Here is a 23,143-nt window from a genome sequence, read left to right on the forward strand (position 1 = left end):
AATGTCATACAGTTAGGGTTTATATCTACTTTAAACTTCAAATCATGTTCAATCACGGAGAATGTCATCCCATCACCACCTGGTATAGCTGTGCAGTAAAAAATCTATTAAAAAACAAGTGGGTGTTACAAATAGTATAGAAAAGTCCATTTTCCGATATTCTTCCTAAATATTGGTCTCCTTTTCAGCTGTTTTGAACTGGAAGTGCCCTGGGAAGTATATTCCTGGATTTCTGAATCCTACTGCTTTGCATAGTTTCTAAGCAAGTTTATTCACAAGATGGGTGCTTATACCTATTCCCCGTGTCAATATCCCTATTAGAATTCCAGGCTCTGCATGCTTCCTGGGCCATTACAAAACCAAATAACCAAACGAAAGTGTTATACTTCCCAAATTATTTCTTATATTATAGTATAAACATATAATTGGCAAATCCAGCTGAAAGAGAGTGATTCATTATGGTCTTGTGGCACAAATACAATTCATTGCCAGGAGAACCTATTACTGGAATTTCCTAGAGATGTATAAGAAGATGGCAAATGATTCAACATAAATTCCTTGTGCAAAACTGAATTATCCGTTTTTTTGGAGGGGTATTCAAAGTTGCAAAGTAGCATACAATCAAATAAACAAATCACAGTAAGCCATAAAAAGTCTCCAACAGAGTTTATTTCTTTTTCTAGACCTGTGGCATTCTGATATTTTCTAGAAAATTGATTATAGCTTCTAAGTATCTTTTTTTTACGTCTTTTAAAATAAAAACCTAGAAATTAGATATTACTAGTGTGAGCTGGGTAACTAACATTACCAACCCTTCCTAAAATGCAGGGGGTATCAACCTTTTCAGTGCTGGATAGACACTGTACGGATTTTGGAGTTGAGAGGTGATTGGGTTTCCTCAGCAAGAATCCCTGCTTTGGAGTGAAATTGGAAGCTGACTAGGTTCTAAAAGGTAGTCAGTGCCCTCTATGGAAATAATGTTTCATATAGAACATGCTTACCCAGTATACTTGGTATCATCCATAGAAAACTCAACATTTATGCAGCAGCAGCATTCTTTCTCTGGACTGTGGTGCTGATGGACAGATGGAGTACATGGCATTATGCATTTGAGAACGGAACCAACAACCGTTTTCTCATAAAAAAATACCATCTGCAAACCTACAGTATATTCAGGTGTGTGTTAGGTCCAGTTAAATGCATCATGCTATATAGTCCAATATTCCAACAATGCCTATATAGAATTAATAAAAAGTTAATCAGTAATATTCAATTTTTTAATTTTTACCTAATATCTATCATGAAGCTCTTTAACATAAGTGGCTCTCTGACTTTACCACCAATGATGTCTTTCATGTGTGCAGAAAACCCAGAAAAACCAGCATAAACATATAATGCCTACCCAAACAGCATTATACACCCAATGCAGGTAGTCTTGTCATTGCCAATTTCCCTCTGATACACTAATGGCTGCTGTCATCTTCATACATTTACTACAGGCGTGCACTGAAAACTTTTAAAATAAATGATAATCTAGTGTTAAATCCAATTAACTAACTTATAACCCTAGTAACCCATCACATACAGAATTTCCCACTTCAAGTCAAGATGGCCAATACAGAATCCAACAGTGTCCTTGGGAAGACTACAACCCTCCTAAGGGGGCATCATAGTGTCCTACACTGCCCTACAGGTGCAGTGGGGGATACATGGACTTGGTATCAGGGTGAGACTGGATCTGGTTTACAATAATTCCATCTGTTGAGCATTTACCTGAAAGATGTTCATATTGAGTAGCAATGTGATGGTGATAGTAGGAATTTATACAATAAATGATGCAATGCTTTTGGGCATTAAAATTTAATTCTAGATCTGGAATTGAAATGTGTTTTTTTAATGGAAATATTGCTTTAAATGTCTGTATTTAAAAAGTTTTACTAATTAAAATTCTGTGTTAAAGATACCCTGTCACAGCCAAGTACTCAGCAAACCAAAGGCAGTCAGGGAATCGGTAGTAAAATAGGATATGATTGTGTTAATCCTACAGCAAAATCAACACTTCAGGGACTGTTAAGCAGAGAGACGTTTAAGGCTACTGGCTGTGCCATTCCCTCTGACTCCTACAACATCAGTGTTTTTTACCAGCATGATGAAAACTCTCCTATGATCTGCACTAAAATCCAAGCATAGTAAACAATGACACTAAACTTACTATGCAGCATTTTTAGTGTTGATCTTATAAGAGTTCTCCTAATGCTGCTGAAACACAGTGATGATATAGGGGTTAGGTGTGGGTGGTAGCACGGTGAGCAGCATAGAATGCTCTAGTTGACACCCCTGGAAGTGTCGATTTTGCTGTAGGGATACTTCTGTGGATCTGTCACATCGGTTGAGTTTCTGTAAATGCAGCGGAGACGTATACAAACCCCTGGCTGCCTTTAGTTTGTTGTGTACCAGGTGGTGGTAGGTTCTCTTTAAATTCCAACTGATCAGTGTTATAAATTAAATTAAAATAGTTTAAACATGTTTTTAACTGTTTGTAATTTGAGCATTCATTTAAATCAGATATCTTGGTTTATTCATTCAAATGTGAGTTCATATAGATTGATTAAAAAAAAGAAAGTTAAAACCCCATCCTCTTTGAAGTTAAAATGTTTGTAGAGGCAGTGTTAAATTTTTATTGCTGTCCGTATCCCTGATTCACTCTGTTTGACTGGTGGTCATTGTGACAAATGGTGTGGGCAAATTATCCTACTGGGCACAGACAGCAAAAAATAACAGGATATGGGTTTTATTTATTCTCTAGTCAAATTCAAATTCAATTCTCTATTCAAAACTAAAATGAAAGTTTTGTCTATACATACACCTTACACAAAATGACTTCAGTGGAATAGAAATATGCAATTCAAATACACTGTATTTGCCTTACAAATTTTACTTTTTACTGATTTTTTTAAAAACCAGATACCAGTCTCATACACCATTTTTCCATGACCCTCATACAATAATACTTGTCACCCAGTGGGGCAGTAACTCTGACATATTACATATTACACCACTCCAGAAACAAAAAGTTTAAAAAAATACAGAGTTTTTCTTTCTTTTATACTATATATATATATATATATAAATATATATATATGGCTATATTTATATATACATATTTATATATGTAAACACACACACGTACGTTTAGGACCAGATAATGGCCCACTAACAACTGAACACCTTCCTGTCAGATGAATGTTGCGATTTCCTCTGACAAAAACAAGCTTACATGCAGTCTCATCTCATTCATATGTGACTCTTTAAAATCTATACTATTTGTATCACCTTCATTCCTATTTATATATCTATATATACATACACAGTTTTCTCCTTTGGCGGAAAGGGGGGGGGGGGGGGGTTTAAAAAAATATGACTGACTGCCCATTTTTTAAAAACATGAAGCGGCAAGCCTCAGGACAAAGGTGTTTTTATCTGTAACAAAACACATGGCAGACAACCTTAAAAACCTATTTTAAAACAAAATAAATACAATTTGGAGATTTCTTTAGCAGACTGATTTAGAAATCTATCTAGACTGGACTATACCCCATCACTGCGCAGGATCACCCTGTGACAGAGAGAGGGATAATCGCGCCATGCGCGTACTCGCGTGTGCGTGTTTACACAAACATTTTTATATTTTCTTTTTCATTTTTGATAGAACTTTCACTCCAGCATTTTCAAAGAACCCTCAGGGGTTAACAAATATCCAAGGCTTTTAAGAAAAAAAGCTGACATAATTAAACCACATAGTGGCTATGGATAAAAGGTGAGATTGTTAGATCTTCACTCCACCGCTCCCACCCTGAATTCCATCTGTCCTCTTCTCCCTTCAGCCGCTGTCTGAAGAAGTGTGAGGGGCAGTGGAAGGAGAGGTACGTCTCCGTGGGGGGCTCCATGAATTGTCCGAGCTATTGGAAGGGGGAAAAGGCCTGTGGGACCGCAGGAGGAAGAGTTCTCCCTGCTCTCGGAGCAGAGCCTGAGCTATAAGCCCTGGAAGAGCATGGAGAGAACCATTCAGGGAGTCAATCTTGGTCTCCAGGGTCATGATCCTCTTCTCAAGATCATCATTTCGTTCTTGTAGTTCAGACATGAGGTCATACATCACATTCTGCGTCTAAATAAGAGTCAAAAAGATTATATTGAAATAATTAACATTTGGACATTTTCCACTATTTTCTACATATAAACATGGTATTTTGCAACATGAAGTTACATAAACTAAGTATCTAAGGCCCAAACTTTTCTTTTTAATTTTGGAAAGGGTGGAGACTGTTTAGAACCCTTGTCAATTTATTTCTTTGCTGATATGTCCTGTTGGTGAGATTTCTGTGAATTTCACATTCAAGAGACACTACAAGGAAGTGAGAGGAAAGCAAATTACACAGTTGTTACCAGAACAGTTGTCCACATAGATTTTCCCTCTACTGTTGTTCCTGTTGTAACTGTAAAGGTTTGGACTTTCCATTACTCTCTGTCTATGTGTATGTTGACCATATTGGAGCCAAAATAATCATGTAAAGACTCTCGGATCTGCACTTGGGTTCAACATATAGACAATGGATGGGTGACAAATGCCTGGGTACAAAGAGATGTTCAAACAGCAAGTCAGGAATAATAAGTCAACACACCCAGGACCAAAGTGCTAAAACCCAACTATAATTATTATTGCCATCAAAGAATACTACTGTATAGATATAAACATGTCAGTATGCCAGCCATAGTACTTGATCACTGTCAAGGTGACTTTGGGTGTTCAGAGGCTTGATGCCACCCCAAAAATGTATGTAGGATCAACCCCTTGAAGCTCTACAGTACAAGACCACCTAGGAATTGTGACTGAACAAAATTAGCTCTTGTCCTTTTCCCCAGTCCTGTACAGGTCTTCATTTGATTGGCAAGATGTGCACTGTGTACTTCCATTCAGAGAACACCAGTCAAAAGCTAGAGGTGGGTTCACAGAGCAAACCCTATCAATCAAGAGGAGGAACATACAGCACCTTTATGGTGGGGGTGAGGCGATCTGCACCAACAGACCTATGCAGCATTAACCCTTGCTTAGCACATCAAACAGCAACAGAAACCTAAAACCTTGCCTAGCTTGCAATGAATCAATATTTTTTTACACGATTTGTACATCAATTGTATCCTCATTTTACCAGTACTGTCTACTGTTTTCTGAATATGTACAGTGGGGAAAATCCCCTGCAGATTGTGTAAGTTTGCCCACTTGCAAAGAAATGATGGGTCTATAATTTTTGTCATAGGTGTATTTTAAATGATAGAGACAGAATATCAACCAAAAATCCAGAAAAACACATAAAACAAATGCTATAAATTAAGTTGTATATGAGTAAAATAAGTATTTGATCCCCAAGCAGAACATGACTCTTCTTGGCGGAGAAACCCTTGTTGGCAAGCACAGAGTTAAGACGTTTCTTGTTGTTGATGACTAGGTTTGCACACATCTCAGGAGGGATTTTAGTCCACTTTTCTTTACAGATCTTCTCTAAATCCTTAAGGTTTCTTGTCTGTCTCTTGGCAACACTAAGTTTCAGCTCCCTCCATAAATTTTCAATAGGATTAAGGTCTGGAGACTGGCTAGGGCACTTCATGACCCTAATGTGCTTCTTTTAGAGCCACTCCTTTGTTGCCTGGGGGTGTATTTTGGGTCATTGTTATGCTGGAAGACCCATCCACGGCCCATCTTCAGTGTTCTGGCTGAGGGAAGAAGGTTCTCATCCAAGATTTTACAATACACAGCCCCGTCCATTGGCACCTCAATGCAGCAAAATCAGGCTGTGCCTTTAGCAGAGAAACAGCCCCAAAGCATCATATTTCCACCTCGGTGCTTGACTGTAGGGATGGTGTTCTTAGGGTCATGGTCAGCATTTTTCTTCCTCAAAACACAGCGAGTCGAGTTAATGCCAAAGAGCTCAATTTTGGTCTCATCAGACCACAGTACTTTCTCCCAATCCTTTTCTGAATCATTTAGATGTTCATTGGCATGATTTCACATGTGTCTTCTTAACCACTTCCGTACCGCCGCACGCCGATGTACGTCCAAACTTTGCCGGTGGATATTGTTGTTATGGCAGCAGCTAGCTGCCATAACCCCGGTATCCCCGTTTTCGTGCGGCGGTCAGCTTTCTGATAAAAGTGGTCCCTGCGGCGGATTCGCCGCAAGATCACTTTTATCGGTGGCGGGAGAGGGCCCCCCTCTCCCGCCGCAATCCGGTGCCCTCCGCCGCTTACCGGAGCCGTTGGTAGCGGCGGAGGCGATCGCGTCCGTCTCCCTTCTGTGCCTGGAGACAGTGAGGCTAAAATGGCGCCCACTCGTCTCCATGACACCGCTGGGCGGAAGCGACGTCAAAATGTCACTTCCGCCCATGCCGCATATTTTTTTCAATGTCATTTTTTTAAATGACTTTTTTTTTTTTTTTTATTGCATTTTAGTGTAAATATGAGATCTGAGGTCTTTTTGACCCCAAATCTCATATTTAAGAGGTCCTGTCATGCTTTTTTCTATTACAAGGGATGTTTACATCCCTTGTAATAGGAATAAAAGTGACACAATTTTTTTTTTTAAAACAGTGTAAAAATAAATAAAATACTGTAAAATAAATAATAAAAATTAAAAAAAAAATTTTTAAAAAACCCCCCGTCCCGACGAGTTAGCACGCAGAAGCGAACGCATACGCGAGTAGTGCCCGCATATGAAAACGGTGGTCAAACCACACTTGTGAGGTATTGCCGCGACCGGTAGAGCGAGAGCAATAATTCTAGCCCTAGACCTGCTCTGTAACACAAAACATGCAACCTGTAGAATTTTTTAAACGTCACCTATGGAGATTTTTGAGGGTAAAAGTTTGACGCCATTCCACGAGCGGGCGCAATTTTAAAGTGTGACATGTTGGGTATCAATTTACTTGGCGTAACATTATATTTCACAATATAAAAAAAAATTGGGCTAACTTTACTGTTGTCTTATTTTTTTTATTCAAAAAAGTGAATTTTTTCCAAAAAAAGTTTTATAGACTTATAAGACCGCTGCGCAAATACGGTGCAAAAAAAAGTATTGCAACAACTGCCATTTTATTCTCTAGGGTGTTAGAAAAAAAAAAGCATATATAATGTTTGGGGGTTCTAAGTAATTTTCTAGCAAACAAACCTGTTTTAAACATGTAAACACCTAAAATCCAAAACGAGGCTGGTCCTTAAGTGGTTAAGGAGGGGTACTCACCGTGTTTGGAGGGAGAAAAATGCTGACTGGGACCCAAAAAACACCATTCCTACAATCAAGCATGGAGGTGGAAACATTGTGCTTTGGGGCTGTTTCTCTGCTGAAGGTACAGACCGACTTTGCCGCATTGAGGGGCCAATGGATGGGTCTTCCAACAAGACAATGACCCAAAATATACCGCCGAGGCAACGAAGGAGTGGCTCAAGAAGAAGCATATTAAGGTCATAAGGTCATGGAGATCTTAATCCTATAGAAAATGTATGGAGGGAGCTGAAACTTTGAGTTGCCAAGCGACAGCCAAGAAACCTTAAGGATTTAGAGAAGATCTGTAAAAGAGTGGCCCAAAATCCCTCCTGAGTAGGGATGAGCTTTATGTTCGGGTCGAACATGAGTTCGACTCGAACACTGGCTGTTCGCCTGATCATCGAATAGCGAACAATTTGGAGTGTTCGCTGCAAATTTGAAAGCTGCGGAACACCCTTTAAAAGTCTATGGGAGAAATCAAAAGTCAAAAATTTTAAAGGTTAATATGCATGGTTTTGTCTTAAAAAGTGTTTGGGGACCTGGGTCCTGCCCCAGGGGACATGTATCAATGCAAAAAAAAGTTTTTAAAATGGACATTTTTTCGGGAGCAGTGATTTTAATAATACTTAAAGTGAAACAATAAAAGTGAAATATTCCTTTAAATTTCGTACCTGGAGGGTGTCTATAGTATGCCTGTAAAGTAGCGCATGTTTCCCATGTTTAGAACAGTCCCTGCACAAAATGACATTTCTAAAGGAAAAGAAGTAATTTAAAACTACTCGCGGAGTCGCGGCTATAATGAATTGTCGGGTCTCGGCAATACAGATAAAAGCCATTGAAAAAAACAGCATGGGATTCTCCCACAGTCCATTACCAGGCCCTTTGGGTCTGGTATGAATATTAAGGGGAACCCCGAACCAAAATTAAAAAAAAAAATTACACGGGGGTCCCCCCAAATTCCATACCAGGCCCTTCAGGTCTCGTATGGATTTTAAGGGAAACCCTGAGCCAAAATTTTTGTAAAAAATGGCGTTGGGGTCCCCCCAAAAATCCATACCAGACCCTTATCCAAGCACGCAACCTGGCAGGCTGCAGGAAAAGTGGGGGGGATTAGAGAGTGCCCCCCCTCCTGAACCGTACCAGGCCACATGCCCTCAACATGGGGAGGGTACTTTGGGGACAAGGGCCTCATCCCCACAACCCTTGCCCGGTGGTTGTGGGGGTCTGCGGGCGGGGGGCTTATCGGAATCTGGAAGCCCCCTTTAACAAGGAGACCCCCAGATCCCGGCCTCCCCCCATGTGAAATGGTAACGGGGTACAAATGTACCCCTACCATTTCGCAAAAAAAGTGTCAAAATGGTAAAAATGATATGACACGGCTTGGGGACAAGTCTTTTATTAAAAAATAAAACTGTCCCACGTAGTCTTCTTCTTCTTCTCTTGCTCCACCGACGGGCGGAAAAAGAAAAAAAAAAAGCAGCACCGACCCACCTCCATGGGAGGCACTCGCCGTATGACGCGTCCTCGCAGGTGACAGTTCTTTTATTACTGAGGGCGGGCCACGCGGTGACGTCCCCGGGGATGTCCCCGTGTATCAGAGGGGGCGGGGTCACCCGGCGACGTCACCGCGTGGCCTGCCCTCAGTAATAAAAGAACTGTCACCTGCGAGGACGCGTCATTACGGCGGGTGCCTCCCATGTAGGCGGGTCGGTCGCGTTTTTTTTTTTTTCTTTTTCGGTCCGTCGGCAGAGCAAGAGAGAAGAAGAAGACTATGTGGGACAGTTTTATTTTTTTTATTTTTTAATAAAGGACTAAAGGTCCCCAAGCCGTGTCATCTCATTTTTAACATTTTCACACTTTTTTTGTGAAATGGTAGGGGTACATTTGTACCCCGTTACCATTTCACACGGGGGGGAGGCCGGGATCTGGGGGTTCCCTTGTTAAAGGGGGCTTCTAGATTCCGATAAGCCCCCTGCCCGCAGACCGCCACAACCACCGGGCAAGGGTTGTGGGGATGAGTCCCTTGTGCCCATTAACATGCATCTACCCCAAAGCACCCTCCCCATGTTGAGGGCATGTGGCCTGGTACGATTCTGGAGGGGGGGCGCTCTCTCGTCGCCCCTCTTTTCCTGCGGCCTGCCAGGTTGCGTGCTTGGATAAGGGTCTGGTGTGATTTTTTGGAGGACCCCCACGCCATTTTTTTAAAAATTTTGGCATGGGGTTCCCCTTAAAATCCATACCAGACCTGAAGTGCCTAGTATGGAATTTGGGGGGACCCCCACGCAATTTTTTTTTTTTTAATTTTGGTTCAGGGTTCCCCTTATTATTCATACCAGACCCAAAGGGTCTGGTAATGGACTGTGGGGGAATCCCATCCCGTTTTTTTCAATGACTTTTATGTGTATTGCTGGGACCGACAATTCATTATAGCCGCGAGTAGTTTTAAATGACTTTTTTTCCTTTACAAATGTCATTTTGTGCAGGGACTGTTGTAAACAGGGGAATCATGCGCCACTTTACAGGCATACTATAGACACCTCCCAGGTATGAAATTTAAAGGAATATTTCACTTTTATTGTTTCACTTTAAGCATTATTAAAATCACTGCTCTCGAAAAAACTGCCGTTTTTAAAACTTTTTTTTGCATCGATACCCCTGGGGCAGGACCCAGGTCCCCAAACACTTTATATGATAATAACGTGCATATAAGCCTTTAAAATTAGCACTTTTGATTTTTCATGTTCGTGTCCCATAGACTTTAACGATGTTCGCGTGTTTAAACAAACTTTTTGCCTGTTCGCATGTTCTGCTGCGAACCGAACCGGGGGGTGTTCGGCTCATCCCTACTCCTGAGATGTGTGCAAACCTGGTCACTAACTACAATAAATGTCTTACCTCTGTGCTTGTCAACAAGGGTTTTCTCCACCAAGTACTAATACTAAGTGTTTTGCTTGGGGATCAAATACTTATTTTACTCACTGGACTGCAATTCCACGTATAATATGTTTTTTCTGGATTTTTGGTTGATATTCTGTCTCTATCATTTAAAATACACCTATGATAAAAACTATAGACCCTTCATTTCTTTGTAAGTGGGCAAAATCTTACAAAATCCTAAGGGGATCAAATAATTATTTTCCCCACTGTACATACATACACTATATAAATCACTTTATTTAAACCTAAATGCAGTCAAAATAAAAATACAAAAGCCTGCACAATGGACATAACTTATAGTCCGTGGGATGTGTATCTTGTGCTAATGTCTCTTCTGTTAGATGAAATACCCCCTTATCCTAAGCCCACCTTTTATGTCCAGCTCTCTCATTCATAGGTTGGGTTTCATGCATAGACGCTGTAGAAAGGCTTCTATGAATGGAGGAGCTGTGTGGAAAGGGTAAGCATAGTCAGGCACTCTTGACGAGAGCCTGTGACAGCTCCCACAGTTTTATTAACTCCCACCACACTGGAAGATTGTGGAGGTGGGAGAAGGGGGCACAGAGGGAGGAGGTGTAAGTTATGTCCGTTGCGCTGATTTTTCTGTTTTTTTTTATTTTGATTGCACTTAGGCAGCAAGAAATAGAAAAAAATGAAATCATAATATCACTGTTTAAATCATACTAAATTAATTACTAAACTATAAAATGAAAATATGATGGTATATAGTTCGTGATAAGCTAGGCAAAAGGTTACCTCTTGAGTCTGGCCCTATTTACCATTGATTAAAGGTCTCATTCTGTATGTTTGGTTCTTTTGCACATGGGAAACAATTACAGGAGAGACATAACAATTTTCTAACAAATAAGCCTAGGTATTACCCAAAATTATCTCCAAACCCCTTCTTCTCTTCTTAAAGGCATTGTAAAGGTTCACATTTTTTCACCTTAATGCATCCTATGCATTAAGGTGAAAAAACATCCAACAAAGCCGGCCCCCCCAGCCCCCCCCGTTTTACTTACCTGACCCCTCAAAAGTCCTGCGCTCACTCCCGACATCCTCTTCGCCGCTCAGCCTGGCCGTTGATTGGCTAGAGTGGATGGATTGAAAGCAGCGCAGCCACTGGCTTGCTCTGCTGTCAATCACATCCAATGACGCGGCACGCCGGGGGGCGGGGCACCGCCAGCTGTATCATGGTAGCGCGCCCGCAAGAACTAAACACCATGCGAGAGAGCTCGCATGAAGGTGTTTAGTTCTTGCGAGGAGGAGCTGAGACAGCCGCCGAGGGACCCCAGAAGACCAGGTTCGGGGCCACTCTGTGCAAAACGAGCTGCACAGTGGAGGTAAGTATAACATGTTTGTTATTTAAAAAAAAATACCTTTACAACCCCTTTAAGCATGAGCATTTTTGTTAGCTCTGCAGGAAACAGATTACATTAATCCATGTGATGTCATCACCGAAATTCTTCCAGGGGCAGTTATTAAAAGCTCAGTTACCGATTGACACAGATACCCCCTTAAACCCCCTCCCCAGAACTACACATCACAAGAGCCCTTTCCCAACATATAGTGGGCAGGTGGACTCTTGACAGTCTAGGCAGTGGCATGGTATAGCTGGGAAAGAAACAAATGTTTGCTTATGGAGTGGGACAGAAAGGTGTGGGGGGTAGGTAGAGTACCTACTCTAGCAAGCAGAGCTGACAAGACTAGCTGGGATCTCATTGCAGTAGGGATGCTGTCGGTCCAAACAGGAAGTTAGGAGCACACTGTATTTCAGTTTAACAAGGTATTTTTCTGTACATATGATGTTTTTAAAGGGACAATTTATTGCACTGAATATGTACTGCCGATTGGCTCCCGCTGTGTCCAATCACAGCGGGAGCGGGTCGCCCCAAATCCCGTGCATGAAATCATGTACAGGCACGTTATTTCTCACAGGAGGGCCGCACTGCCGTAGTATAATTGTGCGGGGGGCGGTCCAGAAGTGGTTAAGGTCGCTTTAAAGTTAAGCTCCACTAAATGCCATTCTCCTATCCAATGAGTGTGCACAAATGATCTGTTTTCCTGTGCAGGCTGTTGTCTGTGCTTTATGGGCTTCGGGGGTAGAGCCTTACATTTTTACAACACAAGGCACTGTTTACATTTTTTTTTCTTACCTTTATTAAAATGTCACAAAGTGAAAGACAGAGAGCTGGGGTGTGGTAAGGAAAAATGCAGACATGCTGCAGATTTCCGCACAGCAATATTCCGCACCTGTTGCCTGTACATGTCTCCACACAAGTGTGAATGATCCTTTAGGCTGGTTCATTCGAACATGGAATAATTTTTTTGCAGAGCTTAGCCTTAAAGTGGATGTAAACCCACCTTTATCCTTTCTAAACTACTGCCATAGTGGTTATCTATAAGGATGTTCATCCCTTTTGCATGTATCTTTACCTGTCAAATATCTCCCCTCTGTCTGTTATGAGACCCGAAAAACTGCAGATTCTGTGGGTGGGTCTGTTGTCTGGAGCTCGGTGGGTGGAGTTGTGATGTCAGTAGACTCCCCGGCCCACCTCTACACTCCCCTTGTCAACATGCATTTTCTCCTGTGTATTTCTTACACTGAACTTCTGCTATGATCACTAACATCCAGTCAAAACCCAGAAAAGTTACCACATGACTTTAGCATGCCCAATCATGCTGAGGCGTGGAGCAGCCAATCCTGGGAGAGCTGGAGAATAAAGGAGGAGGGGATCTGAAGTATACATAATGTCTCTCTCAGGCTTGTGCATGAGATATGTAAATCACATTTCACTCACAGCAAGGTGGAGAAACTCCTATTTCTCTGTGTGTCAGTTTTTATCTCACTGAAAAAAGATAAGAGGACTGCTCAGAGCTGGATTAACTCTTCATGGCAAGACTGGGCACAGATGACATGAAATCCTATACTGTACAAGGTGCAAGTCTTAATCAAAAAAAATAATTTTGGGTTTACAGCCACTTTAACGCCAGAAAAGCTCATTTATTTAAGAATGTGAAGTTAAATCAGAGAGGGACACTGATGATTTTTTTCTGGCCAACAATAGCAGACATCTTGCAGTTTCTGACAGAGGGGTTCATTTACTAACAGCAAATAAACTGTTCACTTTGCAAGCGAAGTTGCAATTTGCAAAGGGGGTTTTGCCCTAGAGCTTAGTGAATGAGATGAAGCCCTGCTGACGTCTGTCATCTGAATCATGTTAAAGCAAAAATGCAATTTTTTCAAATGTTACATGCACATAATTGGGTATTCTTTGTAAACTGTCACTTCGTGACATTCACTAAGCTCTGGGGCTAATTCCCTTGCAAAGTCTATTTGTCTTTAGTAAATCAACTCCAGAATTTTTATTTGAAAGTGTAAATGGAAAACAGGGTCACTTTAATGCTACTTAGTCCCATGCCCAGTCATTTATATATGTTATCTGAATTTTTTTTATTGTGCCTTTGAAATGAAACTCTTTTGCTTTGTTCTTTGCGCCCAATTCATTCACTTGTCATAGCTCATAACTATAAACCTACATTTCTAGGAACCTTTGTCCCACTTTACTGCAACTGAACTGCTTCCTCTGATTTTCTGATTCTAATACCATGAGTAATCTACTCAGTGGAGTGTGAGGAACAAGGGACTTTGTGTCTTTTCATCCGTCCGGTCAGCGGGCCTAATTCTTTTAATTGCCTTGCTTCCCTGGGTATATATTTCCATTAACAATTTGCATGTGTCTTGAAACATGCATGCCATATGGACTCCTACTGAAAATATGTCCTATGAGCAGTTGTAAAACCAGAAATGTGATCCTTCTGAGCAGCTATCTTGACTTGTTGAGGAAGCCATGCATTTAACTGCAAGACTACCATAACTACAATTTTCTCAATTTTTACCCCTGCTAGGCAAGTTAATTGTGTTTATGGGGTAACATGTACAGTCTAACCTTTTCTGCCAACTTTGTTTGCATATTTGCCATACAAAGTCGTTGAGTACCTGACAAGCTGTAATCAATAATAGGGATGAGCTTGATATTTAAATTGTCCAATCACAGCATGCTCTACTGAAAGAGCCATAATTGGCCAAAGGCAGGGTGCCTTTGGCCAATCATGGCTCAGGGGGACTAAGTCCACGCCCCACACTATATAAGGCTGCTTACATAACGGCCGTGTGTAGTGTTGTTGGGGTAGACAGAGAGATAGCTTGAGTTAGACTAAGCAGGCAGGCTGTTCAGTTAGTGGCGTTGTATTTGATATATATATATATATATATATATATATATATATATATATATATACACACATATATATATATATATATATATATATATATATATATATATACACTCTGCATCCAGTGTAGCCTATATCTACAGTGCATTCCGTGGTGTACTGTTTCTAATACACTTTAGGTGGTGTAATAATATATATAATCAGTCTAGTATAGACATATATATTTATATATATATGTATATATATATTTACTCTGCATCCAGTGTAGCCTATGTCTAAATTGCATTCGGTGGTGTACTGTTTTCAATACACTTCAGGCGGTGTATTAATATATATATATATATATATATATATATATATATATATATATATATATACAGTCTAGTACATACAGTATATATATATATATATATATATATATATATATACAGTGGGGACGGAAAGTATTCAGACCCCCTTAAATTTTTCACTCTTTGCTATATTGCAGCCATTTGCTAAAATCATTTAAGTTCATTTTTTTCCTCATTAATGTACATACAGCACCCCATATTGACAGAAAAACACAGAATTGTTGACATTTTTGCATTTATTAAAAAAGAAAAACTGAAATATCACATGGTCCTAAGTATTCAGACCCTTTGCTCAGTATTTAGTAGAAGCACCCTTTTGATCTAATAAAGACATGAGTCTTTTTGGGAAAGATGCAACAAGTTTTTCACACCTGGATTTGGGGATCCTCTGCCATTCCTCCTTGCAGATCTTCTCCAGTTCTATCAGGTTGGATGGTAAACATTGGTGGACAGCCATTTTTAGGTCTCTCCAGAGATGCTCAATTGGGCTTAAGTCGGGGCTCTGGCTGGGCCATTCAAGAACAGTCACGGAGTTGTTGTGAAGCCACTCCTTCGTTATTTTAGCTGTGTGCTTAGGGTCACTGTCTTGTTGGAAGGTAAACCTTCGGCCCAGTCTGAGGTCCTGAGCACTCTGGAGAAGGTTTTCGTCCAGGATATCCCAGTAGTTGGCCGCATTCATCTTTTCCTCCATTGCAACCAGTCATCCTGTCCCTGCAGCTGAAAAACATCCCCACAGCATGATGCTGCCACCACCATGCTTCACTGTTGGGACTGTATTGGACAGATGATGAGCAGTGCCTGGTTTTCTCCACACATACCGCTTAGAATTAAGGCCAAAAAGTTCTATCTTGGTCTCATCAGACCAGGGAATCTTATTTCTCACCATCTTGGGATCCTTCAGGTGTTTCTAGCAAACTCCATGCGGGCTTTCATGTGTCTTGCACTGAGGAGAAGGTTCCGTCGGGCCACTCTGCCATAAAGCGCCAACTGGTGGAGGGCTGCAGTGATGGTTGACTTCCTACAACTTTCTCCCATCTCCTGACTGCATCTCTGGAGCTCAGCCACTCTGATCTTTGGGTTCTTCTTTACCTTTCTCACCAAGGCTCTTCTACCCCGATAGCTCAGTTTGGCCGGACGGCCAGCTCTAGGAAGGGTTCTGATCATCCCAACCGTCTTCAATTTAAGGATTATGGAGGCCATTGTGCTCTTAGGAACCTTAAGTGCAGCAGAAATTTTTTTGTAACCTTGGCCAGATCTGTGCCTTGCCACAATTCTGTCTCTGAGCTCTTCAGGCAGTTCCTTTGACCTCGTGATTCTCATTTGCTCTCCCATGCACTGTGAGCTGTAAGGTCCTATATAGACAGGTGTGTGGCTTTCCTAATCAAGTCCAATCGGTATAATCAAACACAGCTGGACTCAAAGGAAGGTGTAGAACCAACTCAAGGATGATCAGAAGAAATGGACAGCACCTGAGTTAAATATATGAGTGTCACAGCAAAGGGTCTGAATACTTAGGACCCTGTGATATACCAGTTTTTCTTTTTTAATAAATCTGCAAAAATGTCAACAATTCTGTGTTTTTCTGTCAATATGGGGTGCTGTGTGTACATTAATGAGGAAAAAAAATGAACTTAAATGATTTTAACAAATGGCTGCAATATAACAAAGAGTGAAAAATTTAAGGGGGTCTGAATACTTTCCGTCCCCACTGTATATATACTCTGTATTCATTGTAGCCTATTTCCACAGTGCATTCGGTGGTCTACTGTTTCTAATACACTTCAGGCGGTGTATTATGTGTATATACAGTCTAATATATATATATATATATATATATATATATATATATATATATATATATATATATATATATATATTTCACCCATGGTTAGTGTTTGGCTGAAGCCATTTATTATCAATCAACTGTGTTTACTCTTTTTAAATCATAATGGCAACAGAAACTACCCAAATGACCCTAATCAAAAGTTCATATACCCAAGTTCTTAATACCGTGTATTGCCCCCTTTAACATCAATGACAGCTGGAAGTCTTTTGTGGTATTTATGGATGAGGCTCTTTATCTTCTCAGATGGTAAAACTGCCCATTCCTCTTGGCAAAAAGCCTCCAGTTCCTGTAAATTCTTGGGCTGTCTTGCATGAACTGCATGTTTGAGATCTCCCTAGAGTGGCTCAATGATATTGAGGTCTGGAGACTGAGATGGCCACTCCAGAACCTTCACTTTATTCTGCTGTAGCCAATGACAGGTCGACTTGGCCTTGTGTTTTGGATCATTGTCATGTTGGAATGTCCATGTACGTCCCATGTGCAGCTTCCTGGCTGATGAATGCCAATGCTCCTCCAGTTTTTTTTGATAACATACTGCATTCATCTTGCCATCAATTTTGACCAAATTTCCTGTGCCTTTGTAGCTCACACATCCCCAAAACATCAGCGATCCACCTCTGTGTTTCACAGTAGGAATGGTAGGACATGTTTTGCACATGTCCTGAATTTAGTGGTGCAGCAGTTCTTGACCAGGTACCCAGGCTTACAAGATCTCCTGAGGCAGGCCAGAAAAGTCTGTGGTCATTTCCGCCAGTCATACAATGCCAGTGCTCGGCTGGTAGACATTTAAAGGGAATGCAACCTGCCCACCAACCGCCTCATTTGTGACATGCCCACCAAGTGGAACTCAACATTGGCAATGCTGCAGCGGCTGCACACACAGCAGAGGACCATCAATGAGTACCTGTGCGAGTATGGCACCAGGACAGGGTCAGGGGAGCTTGGCTTCTTTTCGCCACGCCAATGGCTACTGATCAGGGATGCATGCACTGTCTTGTCACCATCTGAGAAGGCCACAAGGATGGTGAGCAGTGACAATGCATGCATCAGTGACACTGTCCCTATAGTCTTCCTGCAGGAGCACACGCTTCATGGAATCATGGACTGGGCACTTGAGGCAGAACAGCGGGCGGAAGAGGAGGTCTTCCTTTCCTCCCAAGGTCCCCTTTATCCAGATAGCATTCCTGTGAGCCTGCCAAACACACAGAAAGAAGAGGAGGAGGAGGAGCATTGTGTCAGTATGGATGTAGAGGATAATGCTCAGCAACAGTCTTTAAGGGATGTTTTTCAGTCTCAAGAAACCCAAGGAGTTGTACGTGGCTGGGAGGAGGTAGTTACAGATAATGTGATCCTTAGTGACCCAGAGGACTCAGAATTGAATGCCTCTGCAAACTTATATTGCATTGCCTCCCTGCTTCTGCAAAACCTGCGAAAGGACCCTAGGATTTGTGGTATCAAGGAGAGGGATCATTACTGGCTGGCAACCCTTCTTGATCCTCGTCACAAGGGTAAAGTTGCAGAACTCATCCTGCCTTCGCAGAGGGAGCAGAGGATGAAACATCTTCAGCCTACAACCTTTGAAGAAACCATCAAAACCAAAGGTCCAATTTTTCTGCTCCTGTTTAACACTTACATTTTTTGAAATAATAGTTAATCAAGGCCCGTTCCTGCGCTCAACAAGAGTAAATGTGAGGGGATACAGTGTTCAGGTGCTAGCAAAACTAAAGGCCCAATTTTTCTGCCCCTATTTAACAGGGGCATGTAATTACAATTTTTGATATAATATTTAACAGCAGGGCCCGTTCCAGGGCTTACAGTGTTCTGGCGCCAATTTTTCTGCCCCTGTGTAGCCACTTCAAAAGAATTTACCCCATTCCTGACCAGGCCATTTTTTGCGATATGGCACTGCGTCGCTTTAACTGACAATTGCGTGGTTGTGCGACGCTGTACCCAAACAAAATTGATCTCCTTTTTTCCCCACAAATAGAGCTTTCTTTTGATGGTATTTGATCACATCTGCGGTTTTTATTTTTTGTGCTATAAACAAAAAAAGAGCAACAATTTTGAAAAAAACACAATATTTTTTACTTTTTGTTTGCTATAATAAATATCCCAATTAAAAAAAAAATAAATAAAAAAAATTTTTCCTCAGTTTAGGCCAATATGTATTCTTCTACATATCTTTGGTAAAAAAAAATCGCAATAAGCATATATTGATTGTTTTGTGCAAAAGTTATAGTGCCTACAAAATAGGTTATTGATTTATGGCAGTTTTTTGTTTTACTAGTAATGGCGGCGATCTGTGATTTTTATAGGGACTGCGACATTGTGGCGGACAGATCGGATACTTTTGACACTTTTTTGAAACCATTGACATTTATACAGTGATCAGTGCTATAAATAGCCACTGATTACTGTAGAAATGTCACTGGCAGGGAACAGGTTAACACTAAGGGGCGATCAAGGGGTTAAATGTGTTCCCTCATTGTGTGTTCTAATTGTGGGGGGATGGGACTGACTGGGGGAGGAGACCGATCGGTGTTCCTATATACTAGGAACACATGATCAGTCTCCTCTCACCTGACAGAAAGTGGATTTGTGTGTTTACACACACAGATCCACATTCCTGCTCTGTCACCAGCAATCGTGGGTGCCTGCCGGACATCACGGCCCCTAGGCACGAGCATCAGCTCCTCAGTGACGCGGCAGCCCTTTACCCCTTAAAGCTTCCACCGTACAGCTACGGCGTTTCACGCAGGGGAAGCATTCTGCCGCCGTCAAACGGTGAGCGGTCGGCTAGTGGTTAACTGGGGCATGTAATTACAATTTTTTTTTTAAATAGTTAAGCAGGGCCCGTTCCTGCACCCAACAAAAGTAACTGAGGGGTTACAGTGTTCTGGCACCACCAACACCTAAGGCCCAATTTTTCTGCAGAGTATATAGTGCCTGGGGGCCTGGGAGACCCCCACACCATTTTTTTTTTATTTTGGTGCGGGGTTCCCCTTAACCACTTCAGCCCCGGAAGATTTGGCTGTTCAATGACCAGAGCATTTTTAAGATAAATAGGTGTTCGGCTCATCCCTACTCATTAACTTAGCTTTCACATTGTTATTCCCTGGTCCAGAGAAAAAGATGCTTACAAATGGAGTACATTTTTGTTAGCTAAGCAGTGTCCATATGCTCACAGTTAAAGTGAACCTGGAGCTGCATTTTTCTTGCTAAAGCACCACTATCAAGGAATTTAAGCTCCTGCAGGTCAGGCAGTGAGATCATACATTACAGTGATGAGCCAATAGTGAGGCATGAGTGGGCAAGGCAAGGGTGTTGAAATAACTGGTTGAAATATGCATACGCCCTTGGATTCAGTACTGAAAAGCTTGGTTGTAAAATAAAGAGTGGCCCTATTTCTATGAAAAAAGAGATGTTAGAGTGGAGAATAAATAAGGGCTCCCTTAAAGTCCAGAAACAAATCCAGTACATATTCAGTGCAATAAATTATCCCTTTGAAAACATCATATGTACAGAAAAATACCTTGTTAGACTGAAATACAGTGTGCTCCTAACTTCCTGTTTGGACCGACAGCATCCTGCCAATCTTTCTCAGGAGAGGCAGAACGGCGGTCTGCCTATGTAAACAAGGCAGACCACCGTTCTGTCAGAGGGGAAAATGAATATCTTGTGTTTCTGCTAAGCAGAAACACAGATCTCTGTTTTCCCCTAGTTAAAGCACATCCCCCACAGTTAGAAAGCACCCCCTAGGGACACAATCAACCCTTTGATTGCCCCTGATGTTAACCCCTTCCCTACCAGTGTCATTTGTACAGTGACAGTGCATTTTTTTAGCACTAATCACCAGGAAAAAAAATAACCAAAAAGTGTCACATAGTGTCAGATTTGACTGCTGATCGGCGCCATTACTAGTAAAAAAATTAAAAGAAATAAATATATCCCATAGTTTGCAGACACTATAACTTTTGCACAAACCAATCAATATATGCTTATTGGGATTTTTCTTTACTAAAAATATGTAGCAGAATACATATTGGCCTAAACTGATGAAGAAATGTAATTTTTTACATTTTTTATTGGGTATGTTTTACAGCAGAAAGTAAAAAATATTGTTTATTTTTTTCAAAATTGTCGGTCTTTTTTAGTTTGTAGCGCAAAAAATAAAAACCGCAGAGGTGATCAAATACCACCAAAAGAAAGCTCTATTTGTGGGAAAAAAAGAACATCAATTTTATTTAGGTACAGCGTCGCACGACCACGCAATTGTCAGTTAAAGCAACGCAGTGCCGTATGACCCAGTCATGAAGGGGGTAAAACCTTCTGGGGCTGAAGTGGTTATAGCCTTGGTTTTTTTGTTTTGTTCTTTTTTAAAAATAACAAACATGTTATACTTACCTGCTCTGTGCAATAGTTTTGCTGTGGGGAAACCCAAGCAGGCTCGCTCCCGACCCGCGGCTCTGTGTGTCCATTCACACACGGAGCAGCGGCTTCTGATTGGCTCACTGGCTGTGAGCCACTGGCAATCTGGAGCGCGAGTCCCTGGAGAGGCAACGCTCGCATGCACATAGATGGATCAAGAGGGGGCTCAGGTAAGTATTAGGGGCGGCTGCTGTACACAGAAGGTTTTTTTACCTTCATGCATAGAATGCATGAAGGTAAAAAACCTTGTGCCTTTACAACCACTTTAACTTAAAGTTGAGAAATCCCTTTCCTCATTAGCAAAGCGAAATGAAATCAGAGAGGGGCACAAAACAGACTTCTTTGGCTAATAAATGCAATAGATGAGCAACTGCCCTTGTTTTTTCAATTATAAGGCCCCTTTCGTACAGGGCGGACTCCTGCTGCTATCCGCTTGCTCACCAGGGGATCTGTTCACTGATCTCCATTGAGCAGGCAGATGACAGGTCTGTGTCCGCTCTGCTTATACAGAGAGGACACAGACACAGCCCGCTCTCCTCTATGAGCAGTCGGATGTAAGCAGGCCGGCTGTCCATTTACACCCAACTGCCATACAGATCCCCTTCTGCTTGTTTTTTCCAGATCGGATTGGAGGTAGGTGGGTGTAAACGGACACTTGTCTGTTTACACCAGCCGTTCCATAGAGGAGAATAGAGGTTCTGATCGGGTCCGTCTGAAAAAGGCAGACCTATTTGGAACGTTCGTGTCAAAGGGGCCTAATGCCCCGTACTCACGATTGGATTTTCCAACAACAAATGTTGGATGTGAGCTTGTTGGCGAAAAGTCAGACTGTGTGTATGCTCCATCGATCATTTGTTGTCCGACTTTCCACCAACAAATGTTGGCTAGCAGGTTCTCAAATATTCCGCCAACAAATGTTTGTTGTCGGACTTTCCGATTGTGTGTACACAAGTCCATTGGACAAAAGTCCACGCATGCTCGGAATCAAGTACAAGCCAGAGATATAACTAGTGTTCGTAATGGAGATATCACGTATGTCTCGTACGTCACTACGTTCGTAATTGTTGGCCAACATTTGTGTGACCGTGTGTATGCAAGACAAGTTGGAGGTATTTAATACATTAACTGAAGCTGGCAAAATCAATCTGATCTTTTTCTTTTGGTATCTATATATTTCCTTTAAACAATCCTTTTCTAAACTGCATTTGAAGTGTATGTACAACCAAAACATTTATTGTTTGTTTGAATATAGTAGGGTTAAAACCCCTGCCAGTCTGTTATTTACTGTCTCTGTGCCATTGGAAAAATGTTCCTGTACATCCTGTCCTAGGGAAAGAACAGGAAGTTAGAGCAAAATTTTCCAAAGTGAGGTGAATTCCTTGCTTAGACAAGGTGTCCTCATTGTAAGATTCCCCCTAACCTCTTGTTCTGGGGACAACTCAAAAATTTTGCATTTCCATCACTTTTATTTCTCTGTCACAATGGTCATCAGTGCAAATCGAGGGGTGAATCTGCCAAATGGCAAAGAAAGAGCAGTAAAAACTTATTAGAGGGTCTAACCCTTCCCTAGTCTACCAAAAATTAAAAAAAAGTTTTTGCCTAGAGAATCACTTTAAACTAAATTCTAGTCAAAACCAAGCATTAGAATATACTAGAATAGCAATACATTGCACCTGTTCAGGGCTTATGATTTTCATTTAGCCTTTGTTAAAGTGCACCATGCAGCTTCCCTGCTAAAATCTCCTTATTACCGATAATGCTGTTCCAGGAAAATCATCTTCTAAACCATGTTAATATGAAATTCAGGTGTTCCCAACCTCACTGCCTGCTGTCTATGTCCTAGAGGTTTTACAGCAAGTATTTGACCCGGCACTGCAGTTCCTATATCTGATGTCATTTAAATTATATAAAATATGTGCATGTCCTTTGGAATGTATAGGTTTTTTTTACTAAAGGAGGGAAAGTTACACCCTGCAGGGAATTTTCCCAAGAGCTTAGTGAATGAGTTGAAGCTCTCCTGACTTCCATCAT

At 41.4% G+C, this 23,143-nt stretch overlaps 1 protein-coding gene across 4 annotated transcripts in view; it reads right to left on the minus strand.

The window, feature by feature from the left end:
* Positions 1–652: 652 nt before the first annotated feature.
* KCNN1 (potassium calcium-activated channel subfamily N member 1) overlaps positions 653–23,143 on the minus strand; it is a 206,371-nt gene continuing 183,880 nt past the window's right edge. For 3 of the 4 annotated variants that reach the window (XM_073593195.1, XM_073593188.1, XM_073593180.1), the window contains exon 9: positions 656–4,165. In XM_073593195.1, coding sequence (XP_073449296.1) covers positions 3,881–4,165 — 285 coding nt within the window. In that variant the 3' untranslated portion in view covers positions 656–3,880. Of the gene's footprint in view, positions 4,166–23,143 lie in introns of all 4 variants that reach the window. The other variant, XM_073593203.1, reaches the window with a different exon arrangement.

This window comes from Aquarana catesbeiana, linkage group LG01, assembly GCF_042186555.1.
Source record: "Aquarana catesbeiana isolate 2022-GZ linkage group LG01, ASM4218655v1, whole genome shotgun sequence".
Classification (NCBI taxonomy): domain Eukaryota; kingdom Metazoa; phylum Chordata; class Amphibia; order Anura; family Ranidae; genus Aquarana; species Aquarana catesbeiana.